The sequence below is a fragment of the Squalius cephalus genome (assembly GCF_949319135.1).
Source record: "Squalius cephalus genome assembly, chromosome: 2".
Lineage (NCBI taxonomy): Eukaryota > Metazoa > Chordata > Actinopteri > Cypriniformes > Leuciscidae > Squalius > Squalius cephalus.
Genome location: NC_137123.1, coordinates 1,815,336 through 1,837,519, shown reverse-complemented (window position 1 = coordinate 1,837,519; position 22,184 = coordinate 1,815,336). Strand labels below are relative to the sequence as shown.

The following is a 22,184-nucleotide window of genomic DNA, read 5'->3' as shown; positions in this document are numbered from 1 at the left end:
ATCGTTTTTTAAAATGTTACTACTTGTTTCAGAACATTCAAAAGTTACATTCCCATAATGTTTGCAAAATGAGAAAATGGAATGTTCCTTTAACATTTGCATAACCAAGAAAAGAGCTTTTGAAGTGTGCTTATCTGACAGGCCTAGTTGAGTTCTTTACCACTGATTAGGAACAGAGGGTTCAGGAAGTCAAACTTCAGCATTTTCTTTATGTTGGTCACAAATGGATCTTTGGGGTTGTTGAGGGAGTCGATGTCCACGCTGAACGCTGTGCTGGTCACCACATCCATACTGTACGCGCCGAAGAACCTGAACACATGCAGTCAAGAGAAAGCCATTATTATTATCTGATAAACATACAGCCTATATATGTAGTGAATGTTTCCTCGGTTCGGGAGGTTGTTAAAGGTGATTGGTGAGGTGTAATGTCTAGTTTTGGTTTTTGGTACATGTTTCATGTCACAGTCATATTTCTTGTCTTGTCACGTGATTCCGTTGCCCTTATGTGTTCATGCCATGTGCCTCCTAAAACCAGCTGTTCCGGCCTTCAGAGACTGCATGACGTTCGAAACTTCAAACACCATCAATTACATGGTATTGTCGATTCGATACAAGCATCGGTACAGTGTGTGATACGATAGTGCTTTGAAAACTGCGTCGGAGCTCCGGTATCAACCATCCCATCACTAGTTTCATTTCATGCCAAGTCAAGTCTTTGTTCTGGATTATCAATAAACTGCTCATGGGTTCTGCAAACTTGCCTCCAGTGGACTGATGTTACAGAATACAAGACCAGTCATGAACCCAGCAGATTGTTTGCTTCACCTCCGACAAGGGGATCAATGAATAGATGATTATGTGGATGAATTCTGTGGACTTTGTGACAAGGTTGAATTTAATGATATTGCCTTAAAATACATTTTTCGTCATGGATTAATTGAACCCATTCGTTCTGCCTGGGGGGAAAATTCACTTTTCCCTAGCACAATATATGGACTACATCCTTCTGTTGATCGTCTCTTCATTTACTTTGGGTTTTGTGGATGAGGAGCTCTGCAATCCCACAGTACCCTCCAAGCCAGAGACTCTTCACGTCATGCCTGCCAAGCCAGAGACTCTTCACGTTATGCCTGCCAAGCCAGAGACTCTTCATGTCATGCCTTCCATGCCTGAGACTCTTCACGTCATGCCTGCCAAGCCCAGAGACTCTTCATGTCATGCCTGCCAAGCCAGAGACTCTTCACGTCATGCCTGCCAAGCCCAGAGACTCTTCATGTCATGCCTGCCAAGCCAGAGACTCTTCACGTCATGCCTGCCAAGCCAGAGACTCTTCACGTCATGCCTGCCAAGCCTGAGTCTCTTCACGTCATGCCTGCCAAGCCAGAGACTCTTCAGGTCATGCCTGCCAAGCCTGAGTCTCTTCACGTCATGCCTGCCAAGCCAAGCCAGAGACTCTTCACATCATGCCTGCCAAGCCAAAGTCTCTTCATGTCATGCCTGCCAAGCCAGAGACTCTTCACGTCATGCCTGCCATTTCAGAGACTCTTCACGTCATGCCTGCCAAGCCTGAGTCTCTTCACGTCATGCCTGCCAAGCCAGAGACTCTTCAGGTCATGCCTGCCAAGCCTGAGTCTCTTCACGTCACGTCATGCCTGCCAAGCCAAGCCAGAGACTCTTCACGTCATGCCTGCCAAGCCCAGAGACTCTTCACATCATGCCTGCCAAGCCAGAGACTCTTCATGTCATGCCTGCCAAGCCCAGAGACTCTTCACGTCATGCCTGCCAAGCCAGAGACTCTTCATGTCATGCCTGCCAAGCCAGAGACTCTTCACGTAATGCCTGTCAAGCCTGAACTTGTTCATGTCATGACCACCATGCCTGAGCCCCCGGCCAAGGCTGCCGCCACGCCTGAGCCTCCACCCGCTATACACTCACCTAAAGGATTATTAGGAACACCTGTTCAATTTCTCATTAATGCAATTATCTAATCAACCAATCACATGGCAGTTGCTTCAATGCATTTAGGGGTGTGGTCCTGGTCAAGACAATCTCCTGAACTCCAAACTGAATGTCAGAATGGGACAGAAAGGTGATTTAAGCAATTTTGAGCGTGGCATGGTTGTTGGTGCCAGGCGGGCCGGTCTAGGTATTTCACAATCTGCTCAGTTACTGGGATTTTCACACACAACCATTTATAGGGTGTACAAAGAATGGTGTGAAAAGGGAAAAACATCCAGTATGCGGCAGTCCTGTGGGCAAAAATGCCTTGTTGATGCTAGAGATCAGAGGAGAATGGGCCGACTGATTCAAGCTGATAGAAGAGCAACTTTGACTGAAATAACCACTCGTTACAACCGAGGTATGCAGCAAAGCATTTGTGAAGCCACAACACGCACAACCTTGAGGCGGATGGGCTACAACAGCAGAAGACCCCACCGGGTACCACTCATCTCCACTACAAATAGGAAAAAGAGGCTACAATTTGCACGAGCTCACCAAAATTGGACAGTTGAAGACTGGAAAAATGTTGCCTGGTCTGATGAGTCTCGATTTCTGTTGAGACATTCAGATGGTAGAGTCAGAATTTGGCGTAAACAGAATGAGAACATGGATCCATCATGCCTTGTTACCACTGTGCAGGCTGGTGGTGGTGGTGTAATGGTGTGGGGGATGTTTTCTTGACACACTTTAGGCCCCTTAGTGCCAATTGGGCATCGTTTAAATGCCACGGCCAACCTGAGCATTGTTTCTGACCATGTCCATCCCTTTATGACCACCATGTACCCATCCTCTGATGGCTACTTCCAGCAGGATAATGCACCATGTCACAAAGCTTGAATCATTTCAAATTGGTTTCTTGAACATGACAATGAGTTCACTGTACTAAAATGGCCCCCACAGTCACCAGATCTCAACCCAATAGAGCATCTTTGGGATCTGGTGGAATGGGAGCTTCGTGCCCTGGATGTGCATCCCACAAATCTCCATCAACTGCAAGATGCTATCCTATCAATATGGGCCAACATTTCTAAAGAATGCTTTCAGCACCTTGTTGAATCAATGCCACGTAGAATTAAGGCAGTTCTGAAGGTGAAAGGGGGTCAAACACAGTATTAGTATGGTGTTCCTAATAATCCTTTAGGTGAGTGTATGTCCCTTGTTAAGGGCACGGAGGCCGCGCCTCTCTGGTACCATCTCCTTGGCAACTGCTTGCACTTCCATGGCTTCCTGAACTGCCCCCTCTTAGCCTGCCAGCATCGCCCATGCTTCACGGTCCAAGGCCTGTCCCCCATTACAGGCCTGGCCCGCCATCCCTCCCCAAGACTCTCTTATGTCTAGTTTGGTTTTATGTTGGGCGTCGGGAGACGCCCATAGAGGGGGGGATCTGTAATTATCTATTAGCTCCGTTCTTATTTCTTAAGATATCGAGAAGCATTTGTGATATTATGCAATATGTCTCACTCTTTAATATCCACGTTTTCTCCTTGTGTTGCTGATTTCCCCAGATTCTCAACTAGAATTTTAGAGTGTGTCTTCATGATGCCAAACATCTAGAGTGAGAAGCAGAAGTACATCATCATCATAACATCTTCATCACACACAGGTAATGTTTGATATTTATTATGAAAAGAATCAAACACACACACACATCCTCCTCAGCATGAATGATGCTGTAGTTCAGTTCAAATTAGTCATTCATCTCAAACTGAATTCTTGTTTGTTTGTATTGTAGTACAATAGTACTGCCTTCAAGTAACGCTTCAGATAAGCGATGTACTGTATTGTTCCAAATATAAGACTGTAAATGCTGGTAAAATGTACCAACAATCACATTTAAAAAGAAACCCTTTATGGCATACCATAAAAATTACTTGAAGTTCTCATTTATTAGATTTCACTATGACTGTTTTATTACCTTTTTATGTACAGTGACAGATGCTGTCAAAAAACAGGTGTTTGATCCGCATTACCTATCTGATCCAGGGGTTATTATTTATTTATTTTCCTTAGGTTGATCAATAGCGCATTAAAAGACAGCAGTTTCTCCCTGAAGTCGGAGGGCTCATTTCTTTTTTCGGCTATGTACTGACACACTTGCCTGTCAGTTTCTTCGAAGTGTCCGCTTTTAGGACCGCGGTAAGCTTTTCTTTTTGGCCTCGCCATCTTCTAACATTACACTCTGACACACCTTATTTCTTGACTGCTTAATGAGAGAGTTGTTTGATGACCAGTCCAGCATTTATCAGTCTCGTTTTACATGTATTTGGCGATCCCTATTGTTGCGGCTTTATTATTGACATGTAAAAGTTTAGACTCCGAATATAAGATGACCCCATTTTTTTTAGATGTATTTCCAAGAAAAAAAAACAGTCTTATATTCGGTACAATACGGTAATATCTACTGCTGTAACACTTGTTAGCATGAAAATGATCCAGATAAAGACTCACGGACCTCCTTTACCCTCCCGCTGGTGAAAGAAGGTGAGAGGACGCTGCGGATTCTCCTCCAGTCGTCGTCTTCAACGATGGACACGCCGTCGTACAGCTGCCCATTCAGACGGAAGTTCTGCCAGATCAGAGGACAAATGTGGATAAAATGACAACACAAGCACAATCTCTAAGACATATTGTTCCACTGGCCTGAAAACATTCAAATGTTTTCATATTTTTTAACTGAAGTCTTTAGCAAAACTTTTCTATTCCCAGAGAAACTTTGCATTCTCTAACATTTTTTTGCGTTCTCAGAGAAACTTTGCCTTCACTCACAAATCTTTTTTCACGAGTTCACACTTGCATGTAATTAGATAGGGTAAAGGTATTTGGCATGCTGTCCGGGGGGAGGGCTCCGAGCTCTGATATTTGGCCCAAACACCGAGCACTCCCACCGTTGTGGTAGAAGTTGTTAGAACTAGCAGTGAGGAGATGGGGTGGTGGAGGGATGCTGATAAACTGTCAACAAACAGAGGTAAGTCTGCTGTATATACCTCTTATGTCGTTAATTGAGTTGATTAGCTGAATGCGCTCCTCTTGTGTTGATTAGGTTAATTATCTGAACGTGCTTTATTTGTTAATAAAACATCATGCATTCCCAGAGAAACTTTGCATTCGCTTGCAAATCTTTTGCGTTCCCAGAGAAACTTTGTGTTCCCTCACAAATCCTTTGTGTTCCCAGAGAAACTTTGCATTCTTTCAAAAATATTTTGCGTTCCCAAATAAACTGTTCTTTCACAAATCTTTAGCATTCCCTGAGAAACTATGCAATCTCTCACAAATCTTTTGCATTTCCAGAGTAACTTTGTATTCTCTCTTAAATCTTCTGTGTTCCCAAAAAACTTAGCATTTTCTCTTAAATCTTTTGCGTTCCAAGAGAAACTTTGCGTTCTCTCACAAATCTTCTACGTTGCTGGGGAAACTTTGCGTTCTCTCACAAATCGTTTGTGTTCCCAAAGAAACTTTGCATTCTCTCACAAATCTTTTGCATTCTCAAAAAAACATTTGAGTTCTCTCACAAATCTTTTGCATTCTCTCACAAATCTTTTACTTTCCCAGAGAAACTTTGCGTTCTCCCGCAAATCTTTTGCGTTCCCTGAGAAACTTTGCATTCTCTCACAAATCTTTTGCATTCCCTGAGAAACTTTGCATTCTCTCACAAATCTTTTGCATTCCCTGAGAAACTTTGCATTCTTCCACAAATCTTTTGCATTCCCTGTGAAACTGTGTTCTCTCACAAATCTTCTGCGTTCCCAGAGAAACTATGCGTTTTCTCACAAATCTTTTGCGTTCCCAGAGTAGCTTTGCCTTCACTCGCAAATCTTTTTTCACGAGTTCACACTTGCATGTAATTAGATAGGGTAAAGGTATTTGGCATGCTGTCCGGGGGGAGGGCTCCGAGCTCGGATATTTGGCCCAAACCCAGAGCACTCCCCCCGTTGTGGTAGGAGTTGTTAGAACTAGAAGTGAGGAGATGGGGTGGTGGAGGGATGCTGATAAACTGTCAACAAACAGAGGTAAGTCTGCTGTATATACCTCTTATGTCGTTAATTGAGTTGATTAACTGAATGCGCTCCTCTTGTGTTGATTAGGTTAATTATCTGAACATGCTCCTCCCGAACTTTGTTAATAAAACATCATGAATTCCCAGAGAAACTTTGCATTCGCTTGCAAATCTTTTGCGTTCCCAGAGAAACTTTGCATCCCTCACAAATCTTCTGCGTTCCCAGAGAAACTTTGCTTCTTCAACAAAATTTTTGCATTCCAAAGAAACGTTGCGTTCTCTCACAAATCTTTTGCGTTCCCAGAGTAACTTTGCATTCTCTCACAAATCTTTTGCGTTCCCAGAGAAACTATGCGTTCTCTCACAAATCTTTTGTGTTCACAGAGTAACTTTGTGTTCTCTCACAATTCTTTTGCGTTCTCAGGGAAACTATGCATTCTCTCACAAATCTTTTGCCTTCCCAGAGTAGCTTTGCGTTCTCTCACAAATCTTCTGCGTTCCCGGGGAAACTTTGCTTCTCCAACTAAATTTTTCATTCCAAAGAAACATTGCATTCTCTCACAAATCTTTTGCGTTCCCAGATAAACTTTTTGCGTTTGCTCATTAAATATTTTGCGCTCCCTGAGATAGTTTGCATTCTCTCACAAATCTTTTGCGTTCACAGAGAAACTATGCATTCTCTCAAAAATCTTTTGCCTTCCCAGAGTAGCTTTGCGTTCTCTCACAAATCTTCTGCGTTCCCGGGGAAACTTTGCTTCTCCAACTAAATTTTTCATTCCAAAGAAACGTTGCATTCTCTCACAAATCTTTTGCGTTCCCAGATAAACTTTTTGCGTTTGCTCATTAAATATTTATAAATATTTTCACAAGCACAGCTGTCAATCAGACCGGCGCCATGGATCCTGTCTCCACGAGCACAGATGTCAATCAGACCGTCGCCATGGATCATGCCTCCACAAGCACAGCTGTCAATCAGACCGTCGCCATGGATCCTGTCTCCACAAGCACAGCTGTCAATCAGACCGTCGCCATGGATCCTGTCTCCACGAGCACAGCTGTCAATCAGACCGTCGCCATGGATCCTGTCTCCTCAAGCACAGATGTCAATCAGACCGTCGCCATGGATCCTGTCTCCACGAGCACAGCTGTCAATCAGACCGTCGCCATGGATCCTGTCTCCACGAGCACAGATGTCAATCAGACCGTCGCCATGGATCATGCCTCCACAAGCACAGCTGTCAATCAGACTGTTGCCATGGAGACTGATGCTGAGGAGATGGATGCTGTGGAGGAAGCGGTGGTTCGTAAAGTTGACGGGAACTCAGAACAGCGTATATCAGATGACAAAGGGGTGGGGCTTAATAAAGACTCCACCTCCTCTCAGATCAAAGGTGTGTGTTTGCTGCTGTTGCTACAGTCAGGTGCTGCAGCCCGTCGTGATCCTGGTCTCCTAGTCCAGCTGCAGTTGAAGCGCCATCCATCCAACATCAGCATGTGTTACAGCACAAATCAGACAACATGAGGAGGAGTGTTTTAACCCTTGTGTTGTGCAGAAAACCCTTTACAGGCACAAACATTGTTACAGTTGGTGAGTTTGATGTTGTGAGTGAGTTTCTGTGAGTCTTTTCAAACTCTGTTTAAAGTGAATTGGTTCAGTGATTGTTTTTAATAGACACGACACACACATCAGATACATTTCTGCAGACTTTATTTCTTTGATAAACTTTTTCATTTCCATATAATTTCTTAACAGGTTAATCTCATTTCTGGCGTTTTCTCAATCATCAAAGTAAAACCCTTAAACACGAGTCTCAGGGAACAACAGAATTCGTCTGACATTCACTACTGAAGTAAAGTTACTAAACCTCTCAGTCCGAGTCCAAAAGGCCCTGAGAACCTCAGAGTCGAATCCTCCTCTTCACTGAAGACTAGAGACTGCGTCTATTCTTTTATTTTAAAAGACCCATCAAACCTTCTCCTCGGACTGAAAGAGTGTGCAGCGGACGAGCTATGTTACTATTTGTTGTTGTTACAAACGTCTGAATCTGTCCGAGGCTTGAGTTTGAGCTTGATGGGGTCTTTGGGAATCAGTAGACCGCTTAGGCCGAGCTCCAGAGGAACCTATGAAGAGCAAGAGAAGGTCAGTGTGAGTGAACGAATGAACTAACGTCCTCCTGTTACCAGACCCCAATCCGTCTGCTCACCTGTGTCTCTGCACACACTGAGACGTCGAACCTCTGGAGGATCTCCACGATCGCCAGCTTCATGGTCACCTGAGCAAATCGCATCCCGATGCAGTTCCTGGGACCGAGGCCGAAGGGCATGTACATGTAGGGGTCAATGGTCTCCTTGTTTCCTTTAGTGAACCTATTAATAAGGCAGGAAAGAGACATGTTGGGTTGAAGTATTTATACAGACAATTACTCTTGTAGGATTGAAAATAATCCAAGATATTTTAAACTAACAAAGACATTTGCTTTACTGTTTTCCACCTCCATTTTCTACCACAAGGACCATTTGGAAACCTCAAGTGATAGTAATTTTTTGGAAACCCCTTTAAAGAAAAAAGCTGAAATTAATTACTGTTAGAGCATAAAGCACAAGGAGCATTAGTTTGTGTTCATTTTTTTAAATATTGATCAAATGGATGCACCTTCCAAATATTTCTTTAGTCATGAGAAGAAAAATGGGCAAAAACGTTTAATCCATGCTCTACGTTCTGAGGATGGTACTTTGTTAACTAATCCCAGGCAGATGCGTGAGCACTGTAAAACCTAACACTCAAAATCATTCATTGGTTTGAGTAGGACAAACTTAAATTCAACTAATTAGTTCAGTCCAATTAACTTGTTTGAGTATTTAGCACTTTCTTTTTCTTTCAAGTTCACAGAACTGATATATTTTAAGTAAACTGAACTGTTTCATTGTTTTGAGTTTTATAAAATTATTTATTTTAATTTAGACAAACTTAAAGCTACACTGTGTAACTTTTTTAGTTGATTCTTAGCAAAAAACACTTAGTTCTTTCAAAAATATATGTGCTCATTAATGTATATTTACTTCTTTCAAGTAATAAAGTATTCTCTTAAGTTTATAATCTGCCATTGAAAGTACATACGGGTGAGGGGTTCGAATGCCGGTCGCCATGTTGCCCCTCCATCTTGAAACTACATTAGCCAAAGAGGGACATGCCTGTAAATTCAAGCTTCGCCTTTTGCGTTTTTCATTCAGTGACACCGTGACGAATGCGAGGGGGAGATTACTCGCGAGCTCGCGAGTGCCGGCAGATTTGATAGTGTGGTGTGTGTGTGTGTGTGTGTGTGCGCGCGTACTCACATTTGAAAGAGAGAATTAAAACGTCAACGCGACAGACAAATCAGCAAGACCATAGTCAATATTGGAGTAACTTTTCTCAGATGGAAAGAGCTCATGAGGAGAAAAGATTTTAAAACGGACGCCGAGGTTGCCTGCTTTCTTCTCGACAGGTAATTCAGCCTGTTGTAATTCATTTGTGTAACGTTAAATTCGAAGTTTTAGTTGCTTGTCTAACCATAGCATGGTTGTGCATAACGCCAGAACGACCTCTAGTATAACTTCATCCTCGCGTCAATGGTGAAAAAGTTGTGTTTACCTTGTAACATAAATCTGTGCTGCGACGGATCACAGGTAATGAATAGTTTTAAAGGCGCAATTTTTTAAGCTATATAAAAAAAGGACACTGTAAATTTTAGTTATTTTTAATTGCTTTTACTTTGTACACATTGTAACGTTAGCCTAATCTGATTATGCTGGGATAGCCGATTCCAAGGGTGATGTTTACCTCCTGACATCTGTCCTGTAGTTTTATTCATTTTAGACGTATTGTTTATTATTGTCATGGATGAAGTCGATAACTGGAAGTAATCTTGGAATAATACGGCCACCGTAGGAGTTAAAACGCGCTCGGAATTGAGAGGAACAGAAAGTTATATTCACTGGGTAGTCATATACAATTTCACCGCTAGATGGGGGTAAAAATCACACAGTGTAGCTTTAAGTTTAACTGAAACAGCTGGGATGTCTATTTCCCAGCATGCTTTGCCGATGGCACTCGAAAGGGAGAGTAAATGCTAAAATTAAGTGTAATATAATGTTTTTTTTGTGTGTGTGTGTGTGTGTGTGTAAGATTAATGTTAAATGTGAGATTTAGTAGTGATTAATGTTTTGTTATGCTAATTTAGAAGAATGTCTGTTAATGTTGGCTTTACACTGTAAAAAATAAAAAAAGGGTCTTAAAAAAAGGGTCAATGACTGTCAGCTACGGCTGCCAAACAAAAAACGTAAAATTAATGTAAAATATCCTAATTTAAATAAGTGCAAAATACTTTTACAGAAATCTTCATTAATCTTTTTTAACAGAAACACAGTTATTTCACATTTATTTTCTGATTTTTTTTTTACTGAAAAACATGCAGTTAACTACACGCATGATTTGCTGTGACTATACGTCACTGCATCCGCAACTACACAGTTACTGTCACATTTAAAGCAACATGCAGCATGTCATCAGTGTTTCTTTGCTCATCCTGGACTGAAGCTCAGGCTCTACTCTTCAACACAACGGTGACACACGAAACACACCATACAGAAACACTTTAAACCCCAACAGAACATTAAACACTACCAGATCTCTCAGGATCTCAGCATCTTCACTTATTACAATCCATACTTTATTTCTTTCATACTAACATTCTTATTGAGAATTAACAGAGGTTTAGAAGTTGAAGTTTTATTGAAAAGAAAAAAGTTTGATGTCACCATGATGGAGATCAGTGTTTGTTTTAGTTGGGCTCTTGACCTTTTAGTGTTTAACTTAAGTTTTTCTCTGGCTGCTTTAACTGTGTGTCTCTGACGCATATTAGTTATGGTAGGAATCTAAGAGAAACTCAGATCAGATGATGTTGGTCACTTATTAGTGATAATAGTCATCATGTAGTGTCCTGCTTTATTGATACCATCTGAAGTGTAATATCTGATTAAGGCGATAAATATTAGTTGTTAATTTTGCATGATAAAACTGCTATAGACGATCCTGCAGTGCTGTGATACTCAGATTTTATGAAGTCATTATACAGAAAATGTTTTGACAGGATCATATAGACTCACTCAGACATCAAGAATCAGCGTATGCATCGCAACAATGGTGACAATGAAAAAAAAATCTGATCAACTCTGAACTACAATAAAGTCACAAAAAGGCTTTGTTAGAAGTTTGTACAAAGGCAATGTCACCATTGTTGAGATTCATATGTTGATTCTTGATGTCTCTATAGTACAAAAAAAATTAACCAGCTCAAAACTTTTTCTGTATAATATATATTTATTCAAATTTCAGATCGTTATAATACTGATGCCACAATATTTCAAAGGTCATGTGAAAAGTTATGGCACTATAGACTTTGTATAAAGCTTAGCCATCTACATATTACACACTCTAACTTGACTGACAAATCAGTGAACCAGATCACCATAGGATGATTATAACATCACCATTAACTGATCAAGAACATCTGACATTTTCTCTTGCATTTATTGCTATAACAAATGTGTATCAAATACACAGTTAAAGCAGCCAGAGAAAACTAAAGTTGAATCTCAAGGGTCATGAGCCCAACTAAAGCAGACACTGATCTCAATCATGGTGACATCAAATTTATTTGAAAGTTTTTTACACTTTATTTAAATTTGCATATTTTACTTTAATTTTATGGTTTTTGTTTGGCAGCTGCCAGTCATTTGACCCTTTTTTAACGATTTTTTTACAATGAAGGTATATGATCGTGATAATTCAGGAAATACCTGTAAAAGAACAGTGTTTTTCAGTTTATTTAAATTAGAATATTTTACTTAAATTTTATGGTTTTTGTTTGGCAGCCGCAGCTGCCAGTCATTTGACTTTTTTTTACAGCGTAGGATAATTACCATCATGGTGACAAGTGGTGCATGCAGCTTGATTTGAGAGCAAATAATCCCTATATATTGTTGCGCTCAACTGCTTCTGTATAACATACTATTGCTAATATGTTAGCAAATTAGTATGTTAGCAGAGTAGCTTTTAAAAGTTAAGTTTATACTAATAAAAGTGTTCTCATTGAGATTAAATGAATGTTATAAATTAATTGTATGAATTAATGTACTTTGAGTTTAAGAACTTAAAAAAATTTGAGGCAAGTGATTGTTCTGCCAACTTATTCAGGTTTACAGTGTACTTCATAGATTTGAGTTATATTAATTGAATGGACTTAGTACTATTAACTTTATTTACCCAAGTTATTTTAACAATAAGTTATTGAGTTACTTGGACACAAATCAAATATTTTTTTATGCTTAAATTGTTTGAGTTAATAAACTTAATTGAATTAAGGCAATCGGTTTCCTCAAATGAAATGAATTAGCTTAACTTGTTGGGTTTTACAGTGAGGTAACAAGGAGGTTTTATCAGTCCCTGTACAAAAGTGAACTTGAACCGGAAAAGGGGGAAAAATCTCCTTTCTTAAAGGATCTACCCAAGATCGTTGGGGCAGAGCTGACTGCTACCAACCACGTCCATCGGTGGCGGATAATGGACAACCCTTCAGATATGAAGGTAAGCTACGAAATAAGCTGGGGGCTCCATTTGGTGGTCCCCAGACGAATAAGTAGTCGTGGACCAACAGCGGAGGTCTATCAGGTATGGAGGGACTAGTTGAGTGGCATCACTAGATCCGCTGCAAAAACTCCATTTATGCCAATGATACTCCTCGACATGGCGAGTACAGTCCGCCATCAACTAAGACTGCTGCCTCCACTGCTCTGTGGGTAGTCTTCCGTGAGCATCTCGTCTCCTCAAGACAAGGCCGCGTTGGGGACACGCGATAGGCAGGCTCAACAGACAGAGACCTGGCAGCCCCCTGCAACTCCACCATCCATCTGGTTGTCTAGAGTTCATCTCCTGCCACTGGATATTGGATTCTGGAGTGAAGCTGTGGAGATAGGGTCTTCGCACCCCTCTCTTCACATTAATCCACTCTCTGCGTATGCTATCACTTCACCGTACAAGCCCTTCGGCGACAGGGTAAATGTGACGGAGGCAGGTCTTGGATCGGACTGGCAGCCTCTAGCCTGAGCCCTGCACGGAGGCGGCACAAGCGTGATGGTCGTTGTGTGGATGGGTTGGAACAGCGTCCACCTTCGGCAGCTTCTTGTGTGACTGAGCAGCCCTCTTCAGGGTCCGCACTGCTCACCCCCAGTCGGGGGGAGGGTCTAGAAAAGGTGACCCAAACATTGCCTGTTCCCCACACTCCTGGGCGGCCCACCGCTGTCGTCAAGGCATCCCATTACGCGGTCGAAAATATAAATCGAAACTATTAATTTTGGCTACATGGAACGTACGCACACTTCTTGATGTGCAGATTGGAACTGACCGACCCCGCAGGCACACTGCCCTGGTTGCGAGCGAGCTTAACAAATACAACATCGACATTGCAGCTTTGAGTGAGACCCGGCTCGCAGGAGAGGACTCGCTAATAGAAGTTGGGCAAGGATACACCTTCTTTTGGAGGGGCCTTCCAGAAGATACCCGCCGTCTACATGGAGTAGGTTTTGCCATTAAAAGCAGACTGCTACAGAACATCCCAGAGTCTCCTGTGGGAATCAGTGAGCGGCTGATGACTTGGCGCATTCCCCTTGCGAAGGGTCGCTATGCAACCTTGATAAGCGCTTATGCACCAACTCTGGATGCTGAAGAAAGCATCAAAGACGCCTTTTACGAGTCTCTTGACAGAGCTCTCCACAAAGTTCCTCACACTGATAAACTTGTGCTTTTGGGAGACTTCAGTGCCAGAGTAGGCACCAGCAACATGCTCTGGCCTGGGGTAATCGGGAAACATGGATTAGGCAACATGAACAGGAACGGCCTGCGACTCCTCTCCCTTTGCTCTGAGCACAAACTGGTCATAACCAACACAACTTTCCAAATGAAAAATAAATACAAAGCATCATGGATGCACCCCAGATCAAAACACTGGCACCTACTGGACTACATTATAACCCGGCAACAAGATCTACATGAAATCTCCATCACCCGAGCAATGCGTGGGGCGGAGTGCTGGACAGATCATCGGCTGATCAGATCCAAGATACACCTAAAGATCCGACCTCAACATACCAGGCACCAACCCTCAAGACGGCTCAACTCTCGAGCCCTAAAATCCCCAGACATCACTGCATCGTACCGTCGCTGCTTGGCTAATAACCTTTCCTCCGCTCTCACTCAACCCCTACACAATACAGCTGAAAGCGCATGGGCTAACCTTAGCTCAGCTATACAACAAGCCGCTTCCGACACAATTGGTTTCACCTCCAAACGTCACCAGGACTGGTTTGACGACAGCTCCCCCGAAATACTCAACCTTCTGGAGGAGAAGCGTAAAGCCCTCTCTGCCCACCTCTTCAATCCACAATCTCCCTCTTTACGCTCACACTGGAGTAATATCCGTGCTGAGGTTCAACGACGGCTTCGCATAATGGAGAATGACTGGTGGCTTAGGAAAGCCCATGAAATCCAAGGTTATGCGGACACCAACAACTCTCAAGCTTTTTACGATGCAATAAAATCACTATATGGACCCCAAAAACGCAGAATCACCCCTATCAGATCTACAGATGGAACAATTCTGCACAAGGACAAACAAGAAATTCTTGAGCGTTGGGCTGAACATTTCAACACCCTTCTTAACCAAAACAATCCGACTGACCCCACTGTCCTGCAGCGCCTTCCAGAGCTCCCACCAGTGCATGAGCTTGATGACCCTCCCAGGTTCTCAGAAGTCCTGGCAGCAATACGAAGCCTCAAGGACAATAAGTCTGCTGGTCCTGATGGAATATCTGCAGAGGCTCTAAAGAAAGGCGGGTATCTGCTCACCAAAAATCTCCACCAACTTATCCAGATAATATGGGCACAAAAAACTGTTCCACAAGGCTGGAAAGACTCACACATTGTTACCATCCACAAGAAAAAGGGTGATAAGTCCATCTGTGGAAACAGTCGTGGCATATCCCTGCTCTCTGTGGCAGGGAAAGTATTAACAAAGGTCATGCTGTTTCGTCTTACCAAGCACATCACAGAGAGAATCCTTCCTGAGTCACAGTGCGGCTTTAGGAAGGATCGGTCCACCTCCGACATGATCTTTGTACTACGCCAATTGCAGGAGAAGGCTAGAGAACAGAACAAAGACCTGTTCATTGCCTTCATCGACCTGGCAAAGGCTTTTGACACCATTGATCGCCAAGTCCTTTGGGTCATTCTGGAGAAGTTTGGGGTGCCACCAAGGTTTCTGGAAATCCTACAACAGTTTCATGAAGGCATGCAGGCTCGTGTGATTGTGGGTACATCGCAATCCCCCTCCTTTCCTGTGCAGGTAGGAGTGAAACAGGGGTGTGTACTGGCTCCAGTGATCTTCAATCTCTTCCTGGCAGCAGTCACCCTCCTCTCCCGCAATTCCCTCAGCCCCGACGATGGTGTTTGCCTACAGTTTCGTCTGGACGGGAACCTCTTTAACCTTCGCCGCCTGCAAGCCATCACCAAGACCACCACCACCACAATTCATGAACTGCAATACGCTGATGACTGTGCCCTCCTAGCCCACAGTCCTACCGCAATGCAACACACACTGGATGTTGTATGCGCAGTCTACCAAGCTTGTGGCCTACAAGTCAACATCAAAAAGACTGAGATCATTGCACAGACCAAGGCCCCCACCCCTACACCTCCTGAATTCTACATCCATGGTACACCAGTAAAGGTTGTTCAGCACTTCTGTTACCTTGGAAGCATCCTAACACCCACCTGCCTCATAGACAACGAGATCCAGGCACGCATAAACCTCGCCTCCTCTGCCTTTGGTAGACTTCGATCTCGAGTATTTGTTAATAAAGATCTCCGTACCTTCACCAAAGCGGCCGTTTACCAGGCAGTCTGCGTTTCCACCCTGCTGTTCAGTGCAGAAGCTTGGACTCCCTACCGCAGGCATATTCGGTGTCTCGAGGGCTTTCACATCAGATGCCTCCAGCGCATACTAGGTGTCACATGGAAAGACAAAATCCCCCATGCGGACATCCTACAGCGCACCAACTCCAGCAGCATGGAGGCAACCCTTGCTAGGCGGCAACTACGATGGGTTGGACACGTTATCCGCATGCCCTCCCACCGCCTACCCCGGCAGGTCCTCTATGGGCAGATATACGCAGCCAACAGGAGACCTGGGGGTCAGAAGCGTCGCTACAAGGACCACCTCAAGTCGACCCTGAAAAGCTGCAGCATCAACCCTGGAGTCCTGGAAGCAACAGCTGCCGACCGCCAGGCTTGGAGCTAGGCATGTGGTCTGGGGGCCCAACTGATCGAATCACAGCGCGCCCAACACAGAATTGTGCTACGTCAGCGCAGACACCAATGCGTCCAGCCACAACTACACCCATCCTCAGATTCAACACTCACATGCCCCGACTGTGGCAGGACATGTGGCTCCCGGATTGGGCTTTACAGCCACCTTCAATGGCACCGCAGACAGCAGCGGCTGCCTCAACACTCCAACAAAGCATCCCAGAAGTGACGTCATCTTCGAAATCGATGGACTGCATAAGAAAAGAAAGAAAAACCCAAGATCTCTGAAGAGTCCAAAGAAGAACTGGAATGTGGCCTAACTCTGGGAGAGCTCTATAAAGCACTCCAAGATATGGAGTCTGGGAAAGCTCCAAGTGTGGATGGGCTTCCAGTGGATTTTCTGAAAGCTTTTTGGTCAGAGATGGGAGTTGTCCTGCTGGAGGTGTTCAATGACAGCCTGCTGAAGGGTGGGCTGCCGTTGAGCTGCCGAAGGGCAGTGGTTACTCTTCTTCCGAAAAAAGGAGATCTCACTGAGATTAAGAACTGGAGGTCAGTATAACTTCTGTGCAGTGATTATAAATTCCTTTCTATAACTTTAGCTAATAGATTGACTAAAGTAATAGGACAGGTGATCCATCTAGATCAATCTTATTGCGTACCAAACAGGGGTGCGTTTCCCGAAAGCATCGTTGGCCAACTATGGTCGCAAGTTCATCGCAATGTCCATTGAACTCTATTGGTAACGACGGAACTTGCGACCATAGTTGGCCAACGATGCTTTCGGGAAACGCACCCCAGGTCAATTTTTGACAATATTTCTTTAATTCGAGATATTATACAGGTTTCCAAATTATTTAATATCAATTGTGGTTTGCTGTCTTTAGACCAAGAGAAGGCTTTCGATCGGGTTGAGCATGCTCATTTATGGGACGTTTTAGAGGCTTTTGGTTTTAATGAAAAGTTTTCAAACATGATTAAAATTCTTTATAGTGACATTGAGAGTGTTATTAAGTTTAATGGTGGCTTATGTGCTCCATTCGAGGTCAGTAGAGGTATTAGACAAGGTTGGTCATTATCAGGAATGTTATATTCTCTTGTTATTAAACCATTTCTACAAACAATCAGGAAGAATTTAGATGGTTTTAGGGTACCACTTTGTGATGCTAAGTTTTGCATATCAGCTTATGCAGACGACCTTATAATAATGATTAATAAACAAAGTGACATACATGTTTTATCTAGATTGATAGAGGACTTTGGAAAATGGTCTTCAGCAAAAGTAAATTGGACAAAAAGTGAGGTGTTTTTATTAGGGGATTGGAATGAAGGGAAACCAATTCTTCCTGAAGGTCTGTGTTGGAATAGGTGGGGTTTGAAATATCTTGGAGTTTTTTTAGGAGATGATAATGTATTACAAAAAAATTGGGATGGTTTATAACAAAAAGTGAAAGGTCGTTTAGACAAATGGAAGTGAATTCTACCCAACCTGTCTTATAGGGGAAGAACACTTATTGTAAATAATTTGGTCGCTTCACTCTTATGGCACAGACTGGTTTGTATTGATCCTCCAGTGAAATTAATGGCCGAGATTCAAGCGGTCTTTGTTGAATTTTTTTTGGGACAAGCTTCATTGGGTTCCTCAGAGTATTTTATTTTTGCCCAAAGAAGAAGGGGGCCAAGGATTGGTTCATCTCCAGTGCAGGATTGCAGCTTTCCGGCTGCATTTTTTACAAAGACTTCTTGATGGACCTATGAATGTCAGTTGGAGGGCGATCAGTTGTGTTTTACTAAGGACTGTTGGAAACCTTGGTATAGATAAATCTCTTTTTTAATGGACCCTAAGTGCTTGGATCTTTAGAACTTGTCGAGTTTGTTTCATATTCAAAGGACTGAAAATTTTCTTTCCATTTTTTGGTTGCTGAATGAACCCTTGATTTTTAATGCAAGACTGGATCTTTCTGCATTAAATTATTATTATTTTTTACCAGGATTCACTAAGACATTACAAAACTCAGGAATTTTTGTTTTAAAACAATTACTGGGCTTAACTGGACCTCATTTTAAAAATGTAGAAGCTGCTACTGTAAAATTGGGCTTCAGATCTGTTCGTTCAGTGACTCGTTTTGTGACTTAGTTAAAAGAAGTTTTTACGGATGAAGAAACAATGATGTTAGAGGACTTCTGTTTAGGGACTAATGTCCCTGACATTGAAGATCATTTTCCATGTTTGTTGATTCAACCAAATGTTGAAGAGTATTCAGGGTGTTTCTTTCAACAAAATAAGTTTTTGTCTGTTGATTTTTTTTCATGTGTGGGGAAAGAGTTGTATAAAATGTGTGTGCTCAACAAAAAGACACTTGATAAGAAAGTCGATACCCCTTGGCATTCTGTTTTAAAAGTAGGTGATGAGGTAAGACCCGAATGGAGAGTTTTGTACAAGCCACCATTATCAAAAAGAACAGGGGAGAATGCAGTGGAGAATCCTTCATGGGGCTATTGCGGTGAATTCTTTTGTTTCAATTTTGGATTCTAAGAATAACTCAGGTTGTCCGTTTTGTTCTCAAAAAGAGACTGTGTTTCATGCTTTTATGCAATGCCTCAGACTTAACACTTTGTTTGTAATGGTGAAAGAATTGTGTAATAAGTTTAATGAGTGTTTTGTCCTGTATCTTTTATTTTTGGCTTTAAATATGTACAAAAAAAGCGTGTTATGTTTCAATTGTTGAATTTTATTCTTGGGCAGGCAAAAATGGTGATCTACATGAGTAGAAAGAGCAAAATAGAACAAAAAAGCAATGTTGATGTTATTGTTGTTTTTAAGTCTCTACTTAGAGCAAGAATTTTGATTGATTTTAGATTTTATAAAGATATGTGTGATCTTGCTACGTTTGAATTGAAATGGTGTAGTCGTGATGTTTTTAGGAATTATTTTTTTGTTTTTTACTCCATTTTGTAAGTAAAAAAGAAAAGAAAAAAAAAAGAATTGATGTGATTTTGTAAAAAATAGATTTTCTTCAAAATAAAAATCTCTCTCTTTCTCTCTCTCTAAAGAACCAACCTTGGGTTCCTAGCAGGGCTGGACTGGGACAAAAATTCGGCCCTGGCATTTTGGCCCAGACTGGCCCACTACATATGATCATAGACACCACCCATCTTTGCACGCCCTTGAATATGTTTTTGTTCAACTCCTATTCCTTAAAACGTACTTAATGTAACCTCGGTTCTCTCTAGAAGAGGGAACGAGTATTGCGTAAGGTATAGCTTACGCATCGGGAAAGTCTTCTTTCTTCGAGATCTGAAGCCAAAAAATTATCCTTAATTTTGTATACATTGTCAACGCAGTGCAGCAGCCGACAGACCTAGGCAGGCTGTATAAGCGTGCTCATTGGCTACTCGGCGGCAACTGCTTAAGCCTATCGGTGAGCGCTCTGAACGCGGCAACCAATGAGGGCGCTTCGCGCCCTCCACACCCTTCTAACCGTCAGAATGGGTGTGGCCAGCGTGTATATATTCAGCGCTCGTAGGCTAAAATTCTGGTTTTCGCAGTCTGAAGCGCAAAAGCTCGTGGCGCGACACGGCAGGTTACGCAATACTCGTTCCCTCTTCTAGAGAGAACCGAGGTTACATTAGTAACCGAGTACGTTCTCTTACGAGAGGTCTCTCGTATTGCGTAAGGTATAGCTTACGCATCGGGAACCCTTTGTCAACGCCGTGTGCGCCGAGCATCCAGCTCATGAATCCCAGGGAAACCGGGGAAAACACTCTGCTGGGAAATGTGGCCGGTCGGGGAGACGGGCCAGCGCAGTACAGACACTTCATGCAGCATATGAAATAGAGCGGCGCGGCCGGTCTATAAACATATAACAGTACAAACAGTAGGGCCGGCAGAGCGAGCCCATACAGTACATAAGCACTCATACGGGTAGGAGAAAAACGACATAGTCGGTCTCACATGAAGGGAAAAAATTCCCGCGCGACAGAGAATAGTACGGGCGGCCAGCAGCGCGGGCCAGCACCGACAACAGCGCGTAACGGGAAATAGGAAACAGAGTGGTTCAACCGGTCTGAGTAAAACACTTCACCCTGAGTATAGTACCAGAATAGCGTCAGCATATGAACGTAGTCTGCACACAAGAAATGGGCAGAGCATACACATCACTTATACTGACAGTATTTTTGCCTGTAGGGCAGGAACTTCCAGGTTATAAAACCTCACGAATGTTGACGGGGAGGCCCAGCCCGCCGCCATACAAATATCGTGAATAGAAATTCCGCTGGACCAGGCCCACGACGAGGCCATGCCTCTCGTGGAGTGGGCTCTGATGCCCAGAGGGCACTGCAGGTGTTTGGAGGCATAAGCTGCTGCTATCGCGTCCACTATCCACCTGGACAAGCTCTGCTTCGAGGCGGCGAGACCCTTGGTGCGCCCGCCGAAGGAAACAAAGAGCTGCTCTGAACGCCTGAAAGCGGCGGAGCGCGTGATGTAAACTCTCAGCGCCCGGACAGGGCATAGGAGGTTATCACTGTCCCCACTATCGGATGCTGGCAGAGCCGAGAGGGGAATAATTTGTGCCCTAAACGGGGTTCCAATTGCTTTGGGGATGTAACTGTGTCTCGGTCTGAGAATGACTTTCGAGTCATTCGGCCCGAACTCAAGACATGCAGGGCTAACGGATAGCGCGTGCAAATCACCCACTCGTTTGACTGAAGACAGAGCGATCAGAAAAACGGTTTTAAGCGACAGATATTTTAGTTCCGCGGATTCAAGCGGTTCAAAGGGAAAAGCCTTTAGGGCCGCTAGGACCAAGGACAGATCCCACGAGGGAACCGAGGGGGGCCGCGGGGGATTCATCCGTCTAGCTCCTCTGAGGAAGCGGATAATGAGCTCATTCCTTCCCATTGCCCGGCCGCGCGTTCTCTGGGTCGCCGTGAAAACGGCGGTTGTGTGCAGGCGAGAGGGTGAGTTCACCGGCTCGTTGGCTGCGAAATGAGTGTCTGCAGTAACCGTGGCAACGGGGACTGACAGAGCGTGAAGCGAGGACCAAGGACAGGACCAAGGCGCACACGGCGTTGACAAAGGGTTCCCGATGCGTAAGCTATACCTTACGCAATACGAGAGACCTCTCGTAAGAGAACGTACTCGGTTACTAATGTAACCTCGGTTCTCTCTAGAAGAGGGAACGAGTATTGCGTAACCTGCCGTGTCGCGCCACGAGCTTTTGCGCTTCAGACTGCGAAAACCAGAATTTTAGCCTACGAGCGCTGAATATATACACGCTGGCCACACCTGAAGCGGCGGCGGCGCTGGCAAGGGCCGGCGGCTGCGCGGCCGAGAGGGGGGGCGGGGAAGGCGAGGGAGAAGCTCGAGGGAAAGGCTCCGGCGAGCTTCTGTGCGCCTCGGTGGTCTCCGGTGGTCGCTGTGAGCGGCGCTTCTTCTTGCGCGGCCCAGCAGGGACGGGCGGGGAGACATGCTGGTTGAACACTTCAAGCCGAGCCCGCAGGGTCGACATTGAAAGTTCCTCGCACTCGGGGCAGCCGCCCGTGGAGAGTGCGGTGGCGGCGTGATCGCGGCCCAGGCAGAGAGCGCAGATGAGATGGCGGTCTCCGTCGCTGAGCGGGGCGTGGCACGAGCCGCATGAAAAACGGGGCATTTTGAGAAAAACGCCCCGTGCTCTTTTAGAAGGAGAGGGTGTGTTGCAGTAGGCGAACACACAGCAGTAAAAAGGATATGACGCCGGATAGCGTAGCAGGCACGGAAGGCTGAAGGCAGCGAAGGCGGCCGGCTTCTTC

At 43.9% G+C, this 22,184-nt stretch overlaps 1 protein-coding gene across 2 annotated transcripts in view; it reads right to left on the bottom strand.

The window, feature by feature from the left end:
• LOC307154392 (cytochrome P450 3A30-like) overlaps nt 1–22,184 on the bottom strand; it is a 41,901-nt gene that overhangs the window by 1,984 nt on the left and 17,733 nt on the right. Inside the window, exons 12-13 of one of the 2 annotated variants that reach the window (XM_079864307.1) lie at nt 8,200–8,362; nt 7,683–8,116 (exon numbers count right to left, since the gene is read on the bottom strand). In XM_079864307.1, the coding sequence (XP_079720433.1) occupies nt 8,012–8,116; nt 8,200–8,362 (268 nt within the window). In that variant the 3' untranslated portion in view covers nt 7,683–8,011. Of the gene's footprint in view, nt 1–160; nt 310–7,682; nt 8,117–8,199; nt 8,363–22,184 lie in introns of those variants that run through there. The other variant, XM_079864308.1, reaches the window with a different exon arrangement.